Here is a 21,287-nt window from a genome sequence, read left to right as displayed (position 1 = left end):
TATATGTGATGCCTAAGTTGACACGATTTGCGACTCACAACCTATTTTTGCTTGTGTTGTTTGTGAAACGGACCGAGCATATGACCTTTCTTTCTATTTCAAGGTAAAAAGTTATTTTGTGTAATTTTTTCTTTTTATAATAAAACACAAACATTTTATGCTTAAAAATTTATACTTTTTTTGGTTGAAAAGTTATTTAAAAAGGAAAACAAACAATGATAAAAGGTTGCGCCTAATCCAAGCTCATTTCGTACTCGAACTTATGTCATACTTGGCATGTTTCGTGCTCGTGTTTTATCTTTGAGGTTGTGATGCTTTTTTACTTAGAAGAGTAGTGATTTGCCGCAAATCTCAAGGAAAACTGTAAAACCAAAATTAACAGAAATTTATAACATAAGAACATTAATTTTTTTCAGAAAAGCTGACCATTGTGGCTGAAAGACCATGGTGGCCATGATCAGATCATGGCACTTCTCACTGGAGGCACCATACGATCACCTCTTTGGTAAGGCTTGGCTAGTGACCAATGTGTAATGAATCTACAACTTGTGTTACTATTTGATTATCTGCTCATGAACAGAAAATTTATTAATTTACCATCAGCCTCCTATAGTAGCAATACTTTGCTTTCTTTGGTGAATCACAAGGAAAAATGAAAATTAGAAACAAGCACAAGCTCCATTGATATAGCATTATATATTCAACCAATGTTTGTACTAGAGATCTCTCTACTGATTTAGTCATCGGAGAGTCTTCATCAACAACACACCGGCCGGTGTTACTCTGACAACCTGTACTCCCTTTTTACACGGTTTTAGCAGCACCCACCTGCTTGACCACTCTGAGCACATCATCAAACCCTCAGTTCCGCCATTGGAGCTGTGTGATTGTCAATCAATTTGTAGCTTCAACAGTACTATTTTCCCAGTGACATCATAACAACTATTAAGTAATCAATTCTAAGGATAACTATTTTTTATTTGAACAACAGTTAAATATTTTCATCAAAAGATATAATCAAACACAATGACTTTTCTTTCATATAAAGAAAAATTACAACTGAAGGCAAGAATAAGTCATTAGCCAGCCAGCTTCGGCCTTCAACACTTGATGAACATATTACCCAAGAATAGCGGTGATCAAAATGTTGAGCCATTAAACCCAAAGAACGACCGCTGCAGCAGAAAGGGATGATCATATAAACTAGTCAGTAATCAATTATGAATATATTACTACAAGCATTTAAGCATTGGATAATTTAAGTGTTAACAATATTGAGATTGATTTTTGTTCGATTACAATCCATATTCCAGTCTACCATCAGGGCTGTGGAAGGTGAAAAATGTCCAAACCATATATACAATTAGGTTTGTAAACAGAATCAATCTATATCCTAATCTACCCAATATATATTCAGAATCAGATTGAAATCACCATCCATATCTAGTTAATAAAATTGGAATCAAAATCAAAATCCAGTCCATTGACAGACCTATATAGAATAACTCATTTTTATTGTGGCGTGACTCGACTCAAATACCACTTATACCAGGTGACTTGGGAGCACGTGACCAAACAACTTATACTAGGTGACTTGAGAGCATGTGACCATTGGGCCTAACAAGTGAATTGTCTGCTCTAGTACCATGTGGAGAGACCCAAAACCAATGGCAATGAGTGGAGAGCATTATATTTTGTAACGGAAGGCTTTACATTCTCGACATGATATAACTTTCAACAGTTTGAACTTTTCTTTTTATTCACTAAAGAGCAGGACAAGAATAAAACTCTTGTCGTGAGTACGGAGTAATTCTTTTACCACTGAAGCGCCAGAAAGCAGTACTATCTGTAAGTTCAAATATGAAGAGCAGTATTCCACATCTCTAGACTAGTAGACTGTAGCTGCAAAATTTAGGCAATCTAAAACAAAACAAGTTAATTGGGCTCACCTCAACGTCGTAAAATTTGATGTAGAAGCGGGAGCTATCTATGGAGAGCTTAGTTTCGAGAATCTCTGCAATAGTTGAACTCAGTTTTCCGTTAACACTCGGTCCAATGCCCCCAATGGAGATCAATTCTCCGTAGGCAGCTGGCTCTTCGGTGCCGGCGAACGCAATAGGCACACTCCCATTCAGCAAAATCATCACGTACTGAAAGAACATATATAGAACACAAAAACATGAATACACAATGTTAATGAAAGAAGCCACCAACAGCATATTGGAGTGCATGAATGAGCACATTCATAGTAACATTCAGATTGGAAGTCAAAAAATTCGGTTAAAAGTTTGCATGCAGAGAATGTTTCTGTTGGTTTAGTACTTTCATCGAACACTATACGTTCAAACCAAGAAGAGGGAAAAGGGAGAGACTTAACAGACTCGGGTTTGCCGATGATTTTGGAGACGGCTTTGGTGGCGTCCTTGAGAATGTCAGAGGCCACCACTGCATCCACTGGCACATTTGTGAACAGATTCAACGTCGGCATTTCTTTTTGTTTTCTTTGTTTGGAGTTTGAGAGCAAATGAAGAAGAGAGTTTTGCTTAGAAGTGGGAGATTAATGGGTGGTTTCAAAAGAGCAGCTTGTAGATAACGCCTTTTAGGACGAGGAATGTCGTCTTGTCATAGTTTAACTCCTTGCAGTCACCTCTGGCTGTCTCGAGCGCTATCCATGTATGCACCATACAGCGAGAAAGCTAGAAATAATATAATTTTTGAGAAATGCGTCTATATGTTAGGAAGTAGGAACGTCCGCACGGTAACAAATTTCATAATTTTTCTCAAAATAAAATGAAATTCCTCTATCATTTTTATAAATTCGCTACACTCATTGGATTCACATCCAACGACTGTATTTTTTTTTTGGCCACTACATCCAACGACTGTATTTAACAGCTCAAAATAGGTGTCAGTGAGGAGTCATATTCAATGATTGCATTGTTAAACAATTTTTCCAAGCAAGTCCAAAGACTAATAGGAATACTCACCGGCCTATTTTTAGGGAGGGTTTCTGGAAGTTAGGCTCGCCGGCGTTGACAATGGGAGACGTCAGTGTTGGACCTCCCAATAGTGAGGATGGGAGGGAGTGGGGTTGCTAGAGCATTTGATTACATGTTTGAGAAGGTTGCTACAGTCTTTGGTTACATATTTAGAAAATTTTCAAAAGCAACACATGCCTCTATTGTATTGGACCATATCTCCCTCTGATTTTTTCTTTTTTGATATATGTTTTTCATTTTCTTATGTTGATGGACAGATGGAGCAATAAAATTAAACATGTTATTATCATTTTTAAAAACTAAAAGTTATTTTTTGAATAGAAAATTAAAAGTAGTTCTGAAAATCAAACTTAAATAACATCTCTAATTGCAATATTCTTTTTGCGAAATGGGAACAATGCCCCAAGAACAGAAAAAAAAAAAAATTGCAACGAAATGACACAGAGACTAGCAACCCCAACCAAGATACATTAAGCCCAAACCAAAAGGAGCAAAGGAAGCTGCCTCATCACTCATCAGTCACAATGTTTTTTTTTAAATGCAGGAAAAATCAGCCGGGAAATGAGTAGTTTTTGAGATGGTAATGTCACTCGACAAAATATTCAAGAAAAAAAAAATTGCAACATGCTCATTTAACTTGCAAACTAATGCGCTTATCAAAAAAAGGAAAAAAAAAAAAATACATCCAAATAGTGCACAAATTCAGGAAGCATAATGAAAATCACTATTTCATTACAACCTTTCTATATCCCTCTCAAGCTTGGCTACCTCAAAAGCTACCAACAGATCCGATCTGATGATATCAGATAACATAATGGGAACCCCTCTGGCAATTTTACAAAATACTACACTGGAACGTCAATTTTTCTCTGATCAGAATTAATTGGAAATAGCTTAGTCCAAGCAGAGAAGCCACCATTAGTCTTTGTTTACCAATTAATTCAAAGCCTAAAAGTGCTGTAGCCTCCTCCTAGACCAGAAGATCCATACCCACCATAGGGTTGTGAGGATAGTGAAGATGAAGCACCTAACTGAGCAGCGTAAGATGAAGCACCTAATTGACCGTAGGATGACCTCAATCCACTATCTATCCTGCCATAGCTACTTGTAACTGGTTCCTTGCGACTGCTCATAACTTCCTGAAAATACATAAGAAAAGATACCGACCATGCTTAAAACTTCCAAGCAGGGTTTCACATTTCCCCCTAAAGAATTCACAAATACCAGTTCAAATTTCAAAAAGCATACCTGAATCAGTTGTTGAGCCATCTGAACCTGTGATGAGGTGCCTTTTATTTCCACAGTAATTTCATCAGGTAGTCCTCTGCTCTCTTGCACAGTTAGGATGGCTCCACTACTACGACGAATGTATGCAATATTCGACCCTTCAACCCCAATAATGTCCTCAGCATAAGACAGAGGAATTTGCATTGTTTGTGCAATCTGGATATAGAATGCAACAGAGAAAATATTGTTATCCAGACTTGTAATAGGAATGAAGTACAAGAATGTGAAGCAGAATGCTATCAAATCTCAAGAACGAAGGTTCCTCTTTTTTCATAGTCCTATCTAGACTCAATTTTTATTTTTATTTTTTATGAACAATCAGAGTATACATGGAGAGATTGACAGATGTAACACAAGCCTGATGCAATCTTGCTTATTTTAGGATATTGTTCTGTTCCCAATTGACAACAAATTTTCACAATAGGTCACTCATCAAGACATTGTAATCAAATAAACAAGTTAGTCTGTAAAACATATGACTTTAGTTAGATTCAGATTTTTAACAAAGATATATATATTCCTAATGTTACAAAGTATATCACGTTTAGGACATACAGTGAAAGATCCTCAAGCATTTTAGGGAAGCAAAAACTACAATAACACACTTGGTCCCATTTAACTTAATTACAAGTTAGACCATCTTTGTGTGTATATGAGCATACATGTGAAGATGCAAATGAGCAAATGAGCGCTACCATAAAGTAGGAAGTTTAAGCTAAAAACTCATAGTTAGAACGACCAACCTGAGTAACAATAGGAGCACCAGTACGACCAAGGCCTGAAGAACGAATAGAAGAAAGGGTAGGATCTTGGCCATAAAGTGAAGTAGGATCTTGTCCATAGATTGAAATTCCAGAGGAAGGCAGTTGTGATTCCAATTGAGTTTCACGATCGAGATACAAAGATTCCCTCTTTGCTGAGAGAGGATAATTACTGCTAACTCCAGTTTGAGAAGAAGAATGCAGCAATGACTTGTCAGCCCAGGTCTCTGGTTGGCGGTCTTGTGAGATTGTTGCATTGTACTAAAGATGCATGTTCCAATAATCAATACACAGCAATGCAAAGAAATGAAAATACACCAGATGTTAATGGGCATTAAGCTTACAGTCTTCTCAAAAAGTGGAAGAACACTATGATCAACCAAAAATTTCCTCAGGTGAGCCACTACTGCTTCTAAAGCTTTGAGAACCTTCAAGGCTTCTCCTTGCAATTCAACAATCCTCTCATCTGCAGCAGCGTAGAATGGAACCTCATCTGCCATTACAGAAATTAGTTATCACATGGCTTTTAGCATGGAAAGAGGCAAGGCGACTTGAGAATGAGAGTTAGGGCCTGTTTGGCACTGCTTTTAAAATTGGCAAAAGTGCTTTCAAATTAGTAAAAGCGCTTTTGGTTGCGTTTGACATAAATAAATAAAAGTGCTTATGGATTATAAAAGCGCTTTTAAGTGGTTGTTTGAGAAACACTTCCTCAAGAAGCACTTCCAAGTGCTTTTGCATGAAACACTTGAATTTTTTATAAAAATTTATATGTGCTTATGAGCAGAAGCACTTCCAACAAAAGCGCTACTGATTATAAGCGCTTCTAAGAAGCAGTGCCAAACGGGCCCTTAATAGGAAAAGGGAAAAAAAGGATTAGAGGCATTAGTTGCATCCAATTACAAACCTGAATACATCGATTGAAGATAAATAGTATCATTAGAGCATTTCTAAAATGAATGACGGATATTACTACACCAAAATTTTAAGGAGTAGCTACATAACATATGATAGGAAGACATACTGTGATTTAGAATTCCATATTTACATCTTATCAAAGAATAATTCCATATTTACATAAACATCCGCATACCGAAGTTAAAGGACTCTAAAATGGAAAACAGATCCAAAAAATGCATAACTCAGATTGCTGGAAAAGAAAAAGGGAGAAGAACATATGTTAAACTACACACAGTATTAAGAAAATCACAATAAGTATCTTCACTAGCATGAATATTGAAATCTAGATTACCAATAGCAAACCTAGGTGTCCAAAACTTGTTTCATGCAACACTGAGAGCGTACCTCCAGACAATACTCGCACAGAAGCCCCTGTTTTCTCCTGTATAGATTTGATTAATGAACCTTGTTTTCCAATTAAATTAATTGCCTGTGTGGATGCTACCAACAACCGGATTGAACAGAATGCAACTCCAGCAGCACCAGACACTTTTGTATCACCCTCACTCTCAGATAATCCAGAGACACGTTTGAATATTCTTATTACAGCTTCCATTGCAGGGGAAAGAAAAGCCTCTGGCTCTTCCCTTCCAGAGATCAGCACCTAAAAGAAAATTGTATTAGAAAGATTGTGGCAAAGAATGGTATCACTGGAGACTTAAATCAAATGTCTATTTGAAGGGATATGCATGTGGAAGGGATAGGGATAGTAGACTGGCATGTAAGGAGCAGAACACTAAAAGCATTAAAAGCAAAGGGAACTTCAATCTCCTCATTTGTTCTCTATACCCTTGTAAAGTGAAACTAGAGGGCTGTAAAACTGATAAGTCTACATCAGAACTCCAAGAGGCATTTTGGATGTCTTCCCTAAACAACTAAAATATTTGTAGACTTATATAGAACAGTCACTTGATTTTGAACTTAATTATCCAGTCTAGCAATATATTTATGGTATAACACCTACTCCAGATGGAGTAATAGTACAGTTTGAACAATACAGCTGAATGTAATACAACATAAATTAACAAACCTCAATGCACATTATTAACTAAGATGGAGAAAAAAACAAAAATTCTGTCATGCAAGAAACTGCAAAGAAGAACACAGCCATCAAAGTAGTGATAGACCACTTTGAGATTAAGGTGTAGGACTTTCCACAGAAAGAGAAACAAGTTATAATGGCTTCATGACATTGACAACCATGGAAATCTGTTATGAAGGTCTGAAATCTTATTATTTTCAATCATATGGTGCTTAAGAAAACAAAGTTTTAGTTTTATAAAAATTATTGTCAATCAAACTATGTGTATAAAACTTTGAGACAGTTACTCCTCTTATGCCCATTACTAATAAATTGACTGTTTGAACTAAAATACAAGCCAGACGCAAAGGATTAGCGTAACAATGGGCCATGTTCGCATAGCAGAATACCCATTAATGATTATGTCCCATTCTCAGCTTTCGGATTGTTTTGGTTCCTCCAAGACCCAAAAACCAAAACCTAAACCCCCTCCCCCCCAAAGATCATTCTTTCAAAGCATCTTATAAGCATCTAAGAACCAAGCACTAGCATTAGAAAAATTTTGCTTTAGGGGTTTCTATTACCTCATGACACAAATACTACTCAGTTCCCAGAATTCAATTACAAATTTTCGTTCTTTATTGTTCTCAGACTTGTTACTTTGTTAGCAACCACAAAGCTTAAGTAGACACCCTAAACAATGATTATGCTACAATTTTTCCTGCTTTGATATAAAAGTTCAACAAAGATTATTTATTCAATTCATGCTTCTCTTCTATTCAATTCATGCTTCTCTTCATTCTCACAATTAAACAGAGAACAACACACTTTATAACGAAAGCAAGTTAAAACGCACAAACCCTATACTTGAAAACAACTATAAAAGACTGTTGAAGCTGAATTCGACCAAATTTCTTCTCTTTTCTTTTTGTTTCATCTTTCTATCATTTTCCCAGCCGAAAAAAACAGTTCAATATAGCAATTTTGAAAAGAGCAAACCCCATAAAAAGAGAAAACGAGGCACAACTCACGATGCGATCAGGAGTGCCGACGGCGCCGTCAAGGACCCGAATGCGAGCTCGGGTCTCCTCGCACATCTTCTTGATGAGCTCGCCTTTTCGTCCGATAATGCTACCGACCTTAAGCACCGGCACAATTAGCCGAAACACGCAGTCCCCGGGCCAACCCGGCCATCGTTTATCGGCGGCTGAGTTGGCATCGCTGCTAGCGGTCGTCGCGATTGCCGGAGCCCCCGGCTCCGATTTCGGGGCGGCGTCGGGCTCGGGGTTTTGATTCTGATTGTTATCTGTTGTTGTTGATGTTGGGTCGGACTCGGGTGCGGCGGTTGTGGCGGTTGCGGTGACGGTTTCGGATGTGGGTGGTTGCGGGTCAGGTTCCGGAGCCTTGGCGGAGCCGTTCTCGACGGGTTGGGCGGTGGCCATAAGGGGGAGAGAGAGAGAGAGAGAGAGAGAGAGAGAGAGGAGGGGGTTAGGGCAAAGGTTTTGTTGGGCAGACAGTGGATGCCAGAAAACGGAAGAGGGGTTTTGTTGAAGCTGCTGCTCGGTGGGTGTTGCAAAGGCAAAATATTGGTTATTTGGTTGTTGTTCGAGTATGGGAAATTGGGAATATGGATGTCACATAGCACGTGACCACTCACACTACAACTAGGGGTATTCATTGGTTTGGTATTTATCGAACCGACCGGTCTACCGATCGAAATTTTTCAGTTTGATAAATCGATTTTAACAAGCCGAAAATTAAAAATCCGAAACAAAAAATTAACAAAAAAGTTAGTTTGGTTTTGGTAAAAACTGAAAAAGTTAGTAAACCGACCGATTACCGAAAGCAACCGAATCGATTATTATCAAAAAAACCAAAATATATACCGAAAAATCTGAAACAATTACCGAAATTTAATTATATATATTTATATGTAATATTATTACATTAATAATTTAATATGGTTAGTATATGGTTATATATATTTATATGTATTATTATTACATTAATATGCTTAGCATATAGTTTATATACTTTATAGTTTATAGTTTATATAGTATATAGTTTATAATATCATATAGTTTATAACTTTACTAACTTTATATAGTATATAATTTATAACTCTATATAGTATATAGTATAACTCTATATAGTATATAGTTTATAATTATATAAGTAGTATATACTATATAGTATATAGTATATACTACTTATATAATAATGTTTTAATATATAATTTTAGTTATACTTATACCCTATATAATAAAATTACTAATTAGTTATAGTTTTAGACTTTTAGCTATAACTTATAGTTTTAGACACTTTACCTTATATATTATATATTCTCTATAGTCTATACACTTTATCTCATATCCTAAACTTAAAACTTAAAAGTTAAATACACTAAACTCTATTAATATCCTAAACACTATAATTAAAAGTTAAAATTTAAAACTTAAAACCCAATTAAGCATACAATTTTAATTTCTAAACACTAAACTCTATACACTAAGTCTATTATTATTTATTAATTACTTTATAATGTTATATATACCTAACATTGTTTATGTATATAATATATAGTTATATATAAAGTTATAAAGTTATAAACTAATTAGTACTTAGTAGTTACTATAGTTTGATAGTATATAGTTTATAATACTATAAGACTATAGTTTATATAATATAGTATATAGTTTATAATACTATAAGACTATAATTTATATATTTGATAGTATATAGTTTATATAATTTATAGTATATAGTTTATAATACTATAAGCCAATAGTTTATATATTTGATAGTATATAGTTTATATAATTTATAGTATATAGTTTATAATACTATAAGACTATAGTTTATATATTTGATAGTATATATTATATAGTTTATAATACTATAATTTATATATGTAACATATATAACATATAACATATAGTATTATAGTATTATATTAGGGTTTAGTATTATGGTATTATAGTCTTATACTATAGTTTATATTAGGGTTTATGATATTTTTAATTATTTATTTATATAGAAATGTATTACATAAATTAAAACAACTAAAAAATCTCAAACAAAATTCCAATCGAAACTTCAAACAAAACCCCAATCGAAACCCCAATTGCTCAAACCCCAATCCTTTTTTTTTTCAATTTTTTCTTTCCTTTCGGTTTTTTTTTTGTGCCCACCCACCCCTATCCCCCCCCCCCGGTGACTCTCTCTTCCTCACTTTCCCAGTTTTTCTTTTCATTTTTTTTCTTCTTCTCTCTCTTACCTCTCCTTGCGCCGATCACCTTCTCCGACGAGAACTCTCTCGTCTAGCGGTAGATGGCGACGAGACCAGTCCCAAAAGCTTCCTCTCTCCCTCCTCTCTCTTGGCATGAGCGTTGATTGCCCATAATCCAGCTGAAAACCCAGAACCCGAACCGATAATCCGGCACTGTCGCCGGAGTTGACTTTCATTCCAGGCGGCGTCAAGGCTTCCCACCAACCAAGTCTTATTCTTCTCGACGTCCTGAGCACGATGGTGTGCTCAGATTCTCCATCCGATCAACCACGGCGGCGGATCGAAGCCAGAGATGTCAGAGGCTCCCTCTCTTTTTCTCTCTCTCTGCCTCTCTCAGACTCTCACTCTTCCATCTCTCATCTCTCTAACTCTCGATCTACCTCACAGTCCTCACCCAACTCAGTCGCCAATATGTGTAGATTTGGCACTGCAGGACTGTTGTGATGAATACTGAAAATACCGAAAAATGCCGAAAATCGAAGGATCCAAAAAATACCGAATATCGAAAAAATCAATTCGGAAATCGGCATCAAAATTGGATACCGAAATTTTCAGTAATCGAATCGGCAATACCATTTACCGATTCGATCCGACCGATGGGCAGCCCTAACTACAACACACGAGACTTCGAGTCCTCTTATATAAACGAGTAATTTTATTCAATATACAATTTTAATAAAAAATGCTCTAAAATTAACTAGTTAGTAAATTAATACAAAGCTAACCACCCTGTTGGGCTCACTGCACAATGTAATCTCAAAATCCGAACCATTTATTTTTTAGGCCCTACTTCAAATATCATTCCTGTAAAAAATCTTCAAAATCAGAAGTCATTTAGCCATTTGATTATAATAACAACTATTTCTATACTTTTATCGAAAATACTGATTGTCTATTTATTTGATCTCAATTAGATGACTACATGATTTTCGATTTAGTTGATTTTTTTACAATGATGATCTTTGAAGTAGGGCCTAAATAATTGATGGTTCGGATTATGATATTAGTGATGTGGTGGGCCCAAAAACATGGTTAGCTTCATATTAACTTGCTAACTGGTTAGTTTTAGAGCACTCCTCCAGTTTTAATATCCCATAAATTATTTTGACCCTCCAATCTAAAATATAACTTTTATGACCCTTTTGCATTTAAAATTTCAAAAATACCCTCTATATAAAACCCTTTTTTTCAGTAATTTTTTTTTCTTTTACTGCCTCATTGTCGCCGCGTCACTCGCCATCCTAGCCATCAGCGCCCTCATCCTCCACCGTTATAGTAAACCCAGCAAATGCAGCAAACCCAGTAGATCCAACAAACTCAGAAGATGCAGCAACAAATCCAGCAAAATCTAATGAAAAAAACTTATGTCGCCCAGCAATACCCTCTAAATGAGTTTTTCTCTAAAAAACTGAGATTTGGTTGAATTTTTGGTCGCCACATGGCTATAACACATTCCACCATGTGGCAACCACAAATTCGACCATGTGGCGACCAAAAATTCAACCAGATCTGGCTATAGCACATTCTACCATATGACGACCATAAATTCGACCATGTGGCGACCAAAAATTCGACCAGATTTGGCTATAGCACATTCCACTAGATCTAGGTTTTCAAATTTTTTTTTTTTTTGTTTTTTTTTCAAATTTGGGTTGGGAGAGAAGATGATGGGTCGTTGGCCAATTCCCACCACCATTCTCCACCTCCCCCACCGACATCTCATATTTGTCTCTCTTTCTCTATCTCTGTCTCCTCTTCCCTCTCAACCCATTTAGAGAAAAACTCAAATCTAAGTTTTCAATTTTTTTTTTTTTCAGATTTGGTTTTAGAGATAATGGAAAGAGATAGAGAGAGATGAGATGATGGCCGTTGGCCGGTGAAGAAGCCTAACACGTTAAACCGGCCCAAAGTCAGAACAAGGAGATGTATGAAGTTCCAGTATCAAGTACTCGGTGGCTCTGTTCTTCATTAAAAGTCTAGGTATTATGACAAGATCACAGTAAATCATCAAGATGGAAACTAGTACAATTTTACCGCGTGCATGCATTCCAATCATTTGGCAATGATGCAAGCCATGACAGATGCGAACACTTGACCGAAATGTTAGGTAGCCACTAATAAAGTGGAAAACGCGTGAAACCAACGAACCAGAGAAAGGCTCTAGTACCGAGCGCTCGGTGGTGCTCGGCTACCCTACCGAGTGCTTGGTGAAGCTCAGCGGGAGCTTGGCAGCTCTGGCGAGGGCTCGGCATGCCCTGTTCTTCTGACATCCACTTCCATTTCCTTCCCTGATTAGCGCATAGCATAAATAATTCATTTTACCTAACTCTCTGCACTTCAGCGCTGGAGTTCATCAGCAGCAGTTCATCAATCTTGCCTATTTAAGAGGCATTCATTCAGCAGAGGAAGTTATCCATGATCAATCAAAAGCCCAGAGCTTATCCAAAATTATCCTTAACATTGCCTATCATCAATCTTACTCATCATTTTCCCAACGAGCATCGTCCAACAATTGTCTCTCTTACTGATCCCCAATCAATCACGTCACTCAAGTTATCCTCTTCTCTCAAGTTGGTATTCTTTACCTCACTCAAACAACCCTCCTGTCACCTAAAGCTCTCAAGCTCACAGATACAAACAGTCCAATCTCTCATCAAACAGTTTGCCCAGCTCTCTGAGTTCATCACCAAGATATGCAAGCACTCTGAATTCATCAATAGCTCATGTTAAGCTATTTTCTTTAAGTTAATTCAAGCATCCCTTGTTTATCTTGTTTTTGTTAGCTCTGCCAAGGTATATCTGTCTTGGTATGATTGCTTTATGAAAGTGTATTCATGTACATTTGTCATAAAAGCTTTGTTTGTATTTCTAATCCTCCATTTCAATTGAGCACAGTGTGAATTTCTTTTTAGATTATTAATGATATTTGGCTATTATTAATAATTGTATTTCTTGCCGAGAGCACGACGCTTAGATAAAAAGTTTTTGTGGAACAAGGCATAAAAAAGAACTCAAGGCAAGAAAGTTGTTCCTCGCTTGGCCGTATAATCAACTGATCAGAAGACAGATCACGGCACAAATCAAATCAATCAATATTAAATTACAGATAATGGCTTATCAGCCAAAACTGATTTAATAACAACATCATTCATACCAAACTTGGCGAAATGGCTTTTGGGTCAGTTTGATCCATTTTTGTATCCGGCCTTTGGGCCATGAACAGTGGCATGCCTGCAACACACATCACCAAATCACAAAGAGGACTACAATGTTCCTCATTCAAGGTTCTTGAGACCCAGGCCCGACGAAGTTTGCGGGTAAAAAAAAGAAAATTCAATGTTTAGTGAAAAAAACATTAAGATTTAATTATAAAAAAATAACATAAAATAAGTTTGTAACTTCATAAAATAAAAAAGAGTAAAGGTCAAGGTTAGGTCAGGCGCGTTCAATGTACGACATGAGGAAGAATGGCCCGCATGCCATATTAATTTGTCCTAGGTATTAATTAACCAGGCCAGCATGAGCACAATACAATTTTTAAATGAGTTCGTAAAATACGACATGAAGTATGAATGGACAAAACTCAAATTAAGGTGGGCGCAGTCTGGTTTGTATATCAAACCAAAAACCAAACCAATAAACTTAACAGTTTTGTTCAATCTGGTTTGACACAAAAATAGTTTGTAAATCGAACTAAACCAAACCACTCATAACCGGTTTGATTAAGCAGTTTATGTGTAAAAGAAAATTTTGAATTCAACTAACACTAATCAAATAATTAATTATTAAATTTGAAATAACTTCACTAAAACATTCAAATGCATAATCTACACTAGTAAAACAATAAAACATGCAATAATATCAATATAATAATATGTATCAAGCAAACAAACAACTATGAAAGTCCAATCACAATATATATGCCACATATAAAAAAAAATTAAAAAATACAATAAATGGTCCGATTCAGTTTATCGGTTTGTAGAAATTTCAAACCACAACCGAATCGCTAATAATGGTTTAGTTTGACTTCTTGATTTTTCATTAACCAAACCAAACCAAACGGGTTTTTAGCGGTTTGGTCCGACCTGTTTTTGCACACCCCTAACTCAAATGATTAGCTCATCATGTTTGACCCTCTAACCTCGAGCTAGCGCTAGACCTTGAATTTTGAGCCCTAGTGATCAAACCTCGAGTCTTGAACTCTGAGCTTCGAGCTTGAAGCTTGGGCCTAAACACATGCCATAATGCCAACTACCAAGCCCTAAACTCCCTAATACTGGAATTTCACTTAGAGACATATTATATATATGGAAAATTTTTAGCAAAAAGACTTTAAATATATTTATATTTTCAGTTGAAAATTCCATTTTGACTATTATTAACAATTTGTTACAATTAAAAATATTTTGTCAAGTCTATCAAAAATTTTGTTAAAAGTTGATTAAGTGACTTGCGCATGACCAACTTTTAAGGACAAACTTATATTACCATTTAAAAAATGGTTGTAAAAAATTAAAAATAATTAAATAATAAAAAATAAAAAAAAGTAGGAGGGAGGATGAAGAACTCTCCCACCACCGACCATCCCCACCCCACCTCCCTCTCCTCTCCGTCACCGGCCGACTGGCCCCCCATCGTCGACCCCTGCCCTACCTCCTTCGCTGTCACCTACTTCTCCCCCTTCGCGCTTTCTCATCAAAGCCTCTCTCGACTCGCATTCGATACTCATCGTTGTCGTCTCCATCGTCGCCTTCTCCCTCAATAATCGCTCCTTCAAGCCCAGGAAGAAGGATGTTAAAGACAGAGAGGACAGTGGTCAATCTCCAATTTGAGAGACCAACCATGGTGGGAAGCAGTTTCACAATTCTGGTAGTAATCTCAGAGTCTCTTTCGCCTTTGGGCTTTGAATCAACTACAGTACTCCCACCTCTTCATTTTCCCACAGGCTTGACTGAGTTGCAGCAACTGGGTCATGAATCATGATTACGACCCTTCCTTTTTTTTTCAATTTTTATATAATTTTTTAATTTTAATTTTATTATTTGTAATTATTTTTTAGAGAATAAACATTTTTATTCCTAAAAATTAATTACGTGCTTGGAATATAACCAATTTTTAACAAAATTATAACAGAATTGACGGAAAATCCACGAGTTGATCAATGAAGAAGCTGAAACAGCATCAGCAATGATGTTTAAGACGCTAGCTCCGTAGTGATCCATGCTTATGAAGGATGGGACAGGTACACCTTATAATGCATTTGGTCCCAAATACTCAATTTTAGCCCCCCTAGACATGTGATTGTACGACCACCCTTTCCTTAACCTTAATGAATAGATGGTCTGGATTACAGAGTTTGGAGCCATACCAGCATTTTGGTCCGTGCAGGGCAGGATTAGCTATATATATTCACATCCCAAAAGTTCAATCAATAGTTTGGGAAGATAGGCCAAATGGGTAAGCCCACACTAGCCTTGCACTTGCAGGCAGCAGACTATATCTAGCTATCTTGAAAAGAATGGGCCAATGATGCTTTTGGAATTTAGCATGACCAGACCAACAATTTGATACTTACACAAACAAATTTCTCATTTTGTTAGATACAAAACATAGAGTTAGAAAGTTAATTTGATAGTTCCATCACTTGGTTATCTTACATTTGTTTAAATTACGTTAAGCATGATTAACTAGCTATCCTCTTGTTTCAGTACCAAAAATAAGATGTAGTACTTAGGCGTTGTCATATTGATTAAGATATTTTAAGATGTATAAATGTATTTCATGCATCGTGCGTCTCAACCATTCAAATATGATGCTATAGTGGAATGATAAAGCTAGTACCAAGGAAATCTATTTTCAATTTAAGGAGTAAGGCTTGTAATTCGTCGTGCTTATACGCAAAGTGTTTTTTTTTTTTTGTCTTTGTTAATAATGTTTTTAATTATTTAGACGCGCTTCACATAAAAAAAAACTTCTTTAGAAAACCAAATAATTCACACTTATTTAGGTAGGAATGATTTTTGAGAGACACGTACTTCTCTATTAAAAGTATGGCGAAAATTTATGCTGTATACAATTACTTTTTAGCCCTTCAAAATTGATAGATTTTCTTTTTTACTATATAAAAATTTTACCTTTAAATGAAATACTACCAAAATCATTACCAAATAGACTGATTAGTCATTAGTCTCTTGGATATAAAGGTGAGTGATTCAAACATCAGCATTAACCAAATGTCCTAACTTAATTGGGATAACGAGTAGGATGATGAAAAGATTCGTGAAGATTTGGTACATTGGTACTTTTTTGCTTTCTCCATCATTGTGATGTTGAAGACAGATTATAAGAGTATTTATAGAAATTGGAAATGAAAATGAAAAAGGAGATAAAGGTTAAAAATACATCATAATATGAGATTAGAATTTTGTGTTTTTTCTTTTTTTTTGGGTAATCAAGGGTGTTCTGGGCTAGCTTTGGCGCATTAAGTTAAACCCTTAGGGCGGTCAAATGCAGACAATTCACGTCAGGCTTAGAGAATTCACAAAAGATTTTACCTCTCTTGTTGCCAAAATTTTGTGTTTTCTTTGTTTTTACTTGTTTTAATTTTAAATTTGTAAATAATGTAATACAAATTTTAAATTGTAGATTTAATAACATAACTTCATTCATACTTCAAAAGTATAACAAATTTATTTCACCTTTTGATATTCATTATAATAATAATAATAATAATAATAATACTAATAATATAAATAAAATAAAAGGTTAAAGAACAAATAAATATATAAAATTTAGCAGAAGATCTGAATCTTTTTTTTTTTTTGGTGATAATTGAAGGTGTCTTGAGTCAGTTTTTGCCCACCAGATTAATTCATTGAGTCGGTCAAAGACAGACAATTCACGCTGGGCCTAGGGAATTCATAAAGAATTTTACCTCCTTTACTACCTAACTTTGAGGGTCGAACTGAAAAGTCGAATTCGAATGCTTATATTTACAGCTATTCCCAACATATCCATTGCCACAAAAGAATGAGTCATAATAATGACCCAATTGGTGTACTACGAAGAACAAAGGAATGAGTCATATGTTTCATGAATTTTCTAATCCTAAAAGGCCAAACCAAACCCCCCTGCTACTACTTGAGTTGTGTTTATCCATTTTCATGGGCTGTGGAATTTCCAAGTCACCCAGATAAGGTGTGGTCATTCAGTCATTCTTTCGAGGATATATGCTCTTAGAGTCTTGCGGTCAGAAGAAAACATGGACATATACCCCTCCACAGTTTGGCCCCTTGCCAATTAAGTTTACATCTTCAAAATTCAAACTCTTTCTGGATCGAATGCCTCTAAAATCTAAATATACTTCCTTTATATGTTTTTTTTACACTCCAAATAAAAAAATTTATTACCATTTTATTCTTAAGAAAATATTTTTAGGCTACTCATGGGAATGTATTTAGAAGCGTCATCTCCCCTAAAGCCCCTATAAACCTAAAAAAAATTAGAATGGGAAAATACTTTGGGTTTTCAGTTTTGACGACATTTTAATTCTCAGTTTATAATGTGGACCAATAAACTTATAATATGTGTCAATATCTTAAAAAAATAATAAAAAATACTAAATTATGAGATAAGTTTATTTAAAAAAATGACACATATTATAAAATTATTAGTACTGAGAACCCAATATTTCTCATTAGAATGATGCCTACTACCATGATTACCATCTTTGCCTGAAAAAAATAGTTAGTATTATGGTGAGTAAATGTTTTACAATTAGATATTTATGAAATGGTAAATTACACAAATGGCTCTTGCAATTTGCACCATTTTTCAATGTTATTTTTGTGATTTTTAAATTTTTAATTGTACTGTTGTGGTTACAAATGTAATTAATTTTGGTCCAATTTAATAATTTTGTCTCATGTCTATTAAAAAGCAGTAATGCTACACTTATCACATTTTTATACCACAATTTCATACCATCTTATATGACATTTATACATTGGACACTAAAAATTAAAAAATTAAACCTAAAAAAGAAAAAAAAAATACTCTTTCAGTGAAGTAATGACACATCAAATAAGATACAAATGTGAGAAAAAAAAAAAAAAGTGAAAAAATTAGCATTATTGATTAAAAAGTGTATGTGCGCATTACGTGGAAGGGTAAAATCTCATTTTTACTTGTGAGATGACCAACTGATTAAGTAAAAGCACAATTACAATATGACCTTATAAAAATAGACCGTATTTATCCAAGAAAAAAAATAGAAATATACAGAGTAACTATCACCCGTAGGAATGTGTTAGGCTTGATGATGTATTATCTGGATATTTTGGGGAAATATCTTTGAAAAGATAATTGGAGTATCAGAGGACAGAGGGTGGGAATCTAGAAATGAGCCATACATGTTGACTTTTGTCATTCCTCCACTACAATACTATATAACGAAATTTACATATTTGAGATATTTGAAGTAAATGTAATTTTCTCTTATCAGAATAGTGTAGTATATACAACTGTATATATATGTTATGCTGTCGAATAGTACGCTAAAATAATTGATCGTTAAATAAACTTGTATCTAGTATTGGGTTAATTAACTCAAGTGGTGAGGAAGTTAGGGTATAGAAAATGACTAATGAGTTAAAGCTTATGATAAATAAAGAGTTTTTTTTTTTTAATTAGAGGATAAATTAAGAGTTGAATCCCTTTCAATGCAAAAAAAAAATATCGTGTCCAAATTTATGTTTTAGATTTACGTACCATTAGAAAATAAACATGTTAAATATCTATTATGAGATGGTTTTTCTTTCTAGTAATGACTATATTTTTAATTATTTAAGTTTTCTAGTATATAAATATGTTAAGAGTCCGGTTAATATGAGAGACTAATTATGTGGGACCGTGGAAGACTATTTTATAAGAGCCCTTAGATTAATCTAATTACATCTGATTTGTCACCTTTTTGTTAGGTTTTGACTCTAAGATTTTCAGAGTTAAAATCTAACAGACAGCCTCTATAATGCACATTCTACATCACAGGAGGGTATATAGTGAACCCGTTAGTGAGAGGGGTAAAAATGGGATAATAAATAAAATGAGTTTGGATAAGATTTTCTTTTAAGGGCTAGTCATTTAAAACAAGTTGTTGGCCGGGTAATAAAATTTGTATGAGTGAATAAAAATATGTGTCGACATTAGATTAATTTAAAGACTCTTATAAAACAGTCAATCATATTAATGATTGTGTATATTTTAATATATACACAAACTTTGTACTTTTTTTTTAAGTATACAAATCTTCTAACCTAAAATCCTTATTTTTATATTTTAACCATCTTATAATACTTGAGTTAGAACTTGTGTATGCTCATTTATCTCGTTGTGCTTTGCAAATTTTACATAAACACCTAAAATAAAAAGCTGATGTTGAAATGATTGTGGGAAAGGATTTGGATTTTCTGCTTAAAACCTTAACAATTTGTATCTGGATAGTTTGTGGTTTTATTTGTTTGGGTTGTTTAGCCCACCTTAGCATATAAGAAAAAGAAGAACCATAACAATTTGATATTGTAATCTTGAGTTACTGAACAAGATAAGCTCAACGTATGATTGCCATCGACCGCACATAGAATGGCAAAAGACACCAAAAAGGTTCAAATCATTGATCTTACAAGAGAGAGATCCAAAAGCCCACCACCTTATTTTTCTTGATACACGTGAATATTATCCAACCCAAAAACACAATTCCAGTCAGCCCTAAAAATCTCAAGCACCCAATAGGACCTTGCCACGTCAGCAGATAAGAAACCTTTTCCATAAAATCTCTAAGTAACTTTGGAGGTGGTATGGGTGGCATACTAAGAATCATCCAAACACATCCATGCTTGTCCCATGGTTGGGATGAGAATATCTGGATTAGCATTCACCGCATCCCATGTCATACACTGGCTAGAATTAAAATATATGCCACCCCAAATTATGTTATTACCCTTGTAGTATTTTTTATTTTTTTTAATCTAGTGTCCACTTTAATTAATTACATAAATATTTGAATTTACAATATTTGCATCATCTCACTCAGCTCATCTAAGTTGAATCAAAGGTTTGATGGGTTACAACTGACCGTACTTTTACTGAAGTTTTGCTATATGCCCCTAATTCCTTGATCACATGTACTCTATGTTGATTGTTGCTTCATATAGAGTTATAGGCATAAGTACAATTATTAGACATTATTTTTGGTGCATTAAACCTTTCTCGATCACTAGGCTCTCCAAAAGCATATTGAGAAAGAGGGAATAAGAAAAGCAAGGAAATTAGCAGAGCTAAAATTTAGGTTTTAGGGGGACCAATACAGAAAACACAAAGTAAAAAGAAAAAAATTCATCTTTCAACCTTAACCCATTAGGCTATTGACTAATATACACTTGTATTATTGTAATTATACTGTACTTGCAAGAATATTAGGCTAAGGGCCTAATTATGTTAGTGATTTTTTCTTTCATTTTGGTTATTGTGTTAATGTTATGCCAAGTTTTATTAATTTAGAGCTATTATTTATACCACATTTTATTGGGTCTAAGTTTTACTCAGCTATTAAGCCTATTATTTACCCTTTTGGAAGGGCCACAAGCATTAGTGTTGGTACTGGAGCCACGTCAAAAACAATTATAAAAAACTGCAGGAGGCTAGGCCCCTTCAGGCCTTATAATGGCTCCACCCCTACTAATTAATATATAAGAGACTAATTCATCTTAAGAAATATTTTTGAAAATGACTTTAATTTAAGTTACTTTGAGAAATCCAAATTTACTACCTTAGCGTTTCTTAATGCTCTACTTTTTAAGTTGCCCTCAATGATTGGTAGGTTGTTCATGCCAAAAACAGAAAATGATTGAGTCAGGTTATTGTTTCTCTTGTTATAGTGTAATCATTTATATATTTAACTTGTGATAATTGCG

The 21,287-nt window shown here is 34.8% G+C and overlaps 2 protein-coding genes across 2 annotated transcripts; both read right to left on the bottom strand.

The window, feature by feature from the left end:
- Positions 1–653: 653 nt before the first annotated feature.
- LOC147293568 (Tautomerase/MIF superfamily protein) lies at positions 654–2,654 on the bottom strand. Its single transcript, XM_086231928.1, has 3 exons — positions 2,378–2,654; positions 1,950–2,150; positions 654–1,175 (listed from the first exon to the last, which is right to left on the bottom strand). The coding sequence occupies exons 1-3, from the start codon at positions 2,486–2,488 to the stop codon at positions 1,140–1,142; spliced, it is 348 nt and encodes a 115-aa protein (XP_086088054.1). The 5' UTR covers positions 2,489–2,654; the 3' UTR covers positions 654–1,139.
- A 953-nt stretch (positions 2,655–3,607) lies between these two features.
- PEP (RNA-binding KH domain-containing protein) lies at positions 3,608–8,609 on the bottom strand. Its single transcript, XM_086232164.1, has 6 exons — positions 8,057–8,609; positions 6,350–6,608; positions 5,392–5,540; positions 5,030–5,308; positions 4,248–4,442; positions 3,608–4,138 (listed from the first exon to the last, which is right to left on the bottom strand). Exons 1-6 carry the CDS (start codon positions 8,465–8,467, stop codon positions 3,941–3,943), a joined length of 1,491 nt encoding a protein of 496 aa, XP_086088290.1. The 5' UTR covers positions 8,468–8,609; the 3' UTR covers positions 3,608–3,940.
- Positions 8,610–21,287: the final 12,678 nt, after the last annotated feature.

Source organism: Dryas octopetala, chromosome 2 (assembly GCF_963921425.1).
Source record: "Dryas octopetala chromosome 2, drDryOcto1.1, whole genome shotgun sequence".
Classification (NCBI taxonomy): domain Eukaryota; kingdom Viridiplantae; phylum Streptophyta; class Magnoliopsida; order Rosales; family Rosaceae; genus Dryas; species Dryas octopetala.
The sequence above is the reverse complement of the archived record's forward strand: the minus strand, read 5'-3'. Positions and strand labels throughout refer to the sequence as shown.

Excerpts from the sequence above, each read along its gene's own strand:
- LOC147293568 (XM_086231928.1), bottom strand. The coding sequence starts at position 2,488 with ATGCCGACGTTGAATCTGTTCACAAATGTGCCAGTGGATGCAGTGGTG. Across the intron at positions 2,151-2,377 it reads TCATCGGCAAACCCGAGTCT|TACGTGATGATTTTGCTGAA; the intron begins GTTAAGTCTCTC and ends ATGTTCTTTCAG. Across the intron at positions 1,176-1,949 it reads TCAAATTTTACGACGTTGAG|CGGTCGTTCTTTGGGTTTAA; the intron begins GTGAGCCCAATT and ends TTTCTGCTGCAG.
- PEP (XM_086232164.1), bottom strand. The coding sequence starts at position 8,467 with ATGGCCACCGCCCAACCCGTCGAGAACGGCTCCGCCAAGGCTCCGGAA. Across the intron at positions 5,309-5,391 it reads TTCCACTTTTTGAGAAGACT|TACAATGCAACAATCTCACA; the intron begins GTAAGCTTAATG and ends ATGCATCTTTAG. Across the intron at positions 4,443-5,029 it reads GTGCTCCTATTGTTACTCAG|ATTGCACAAACAATGCAAAT; the intron begins GTTGGTCGTTCT and ends TTCTATATCCAG.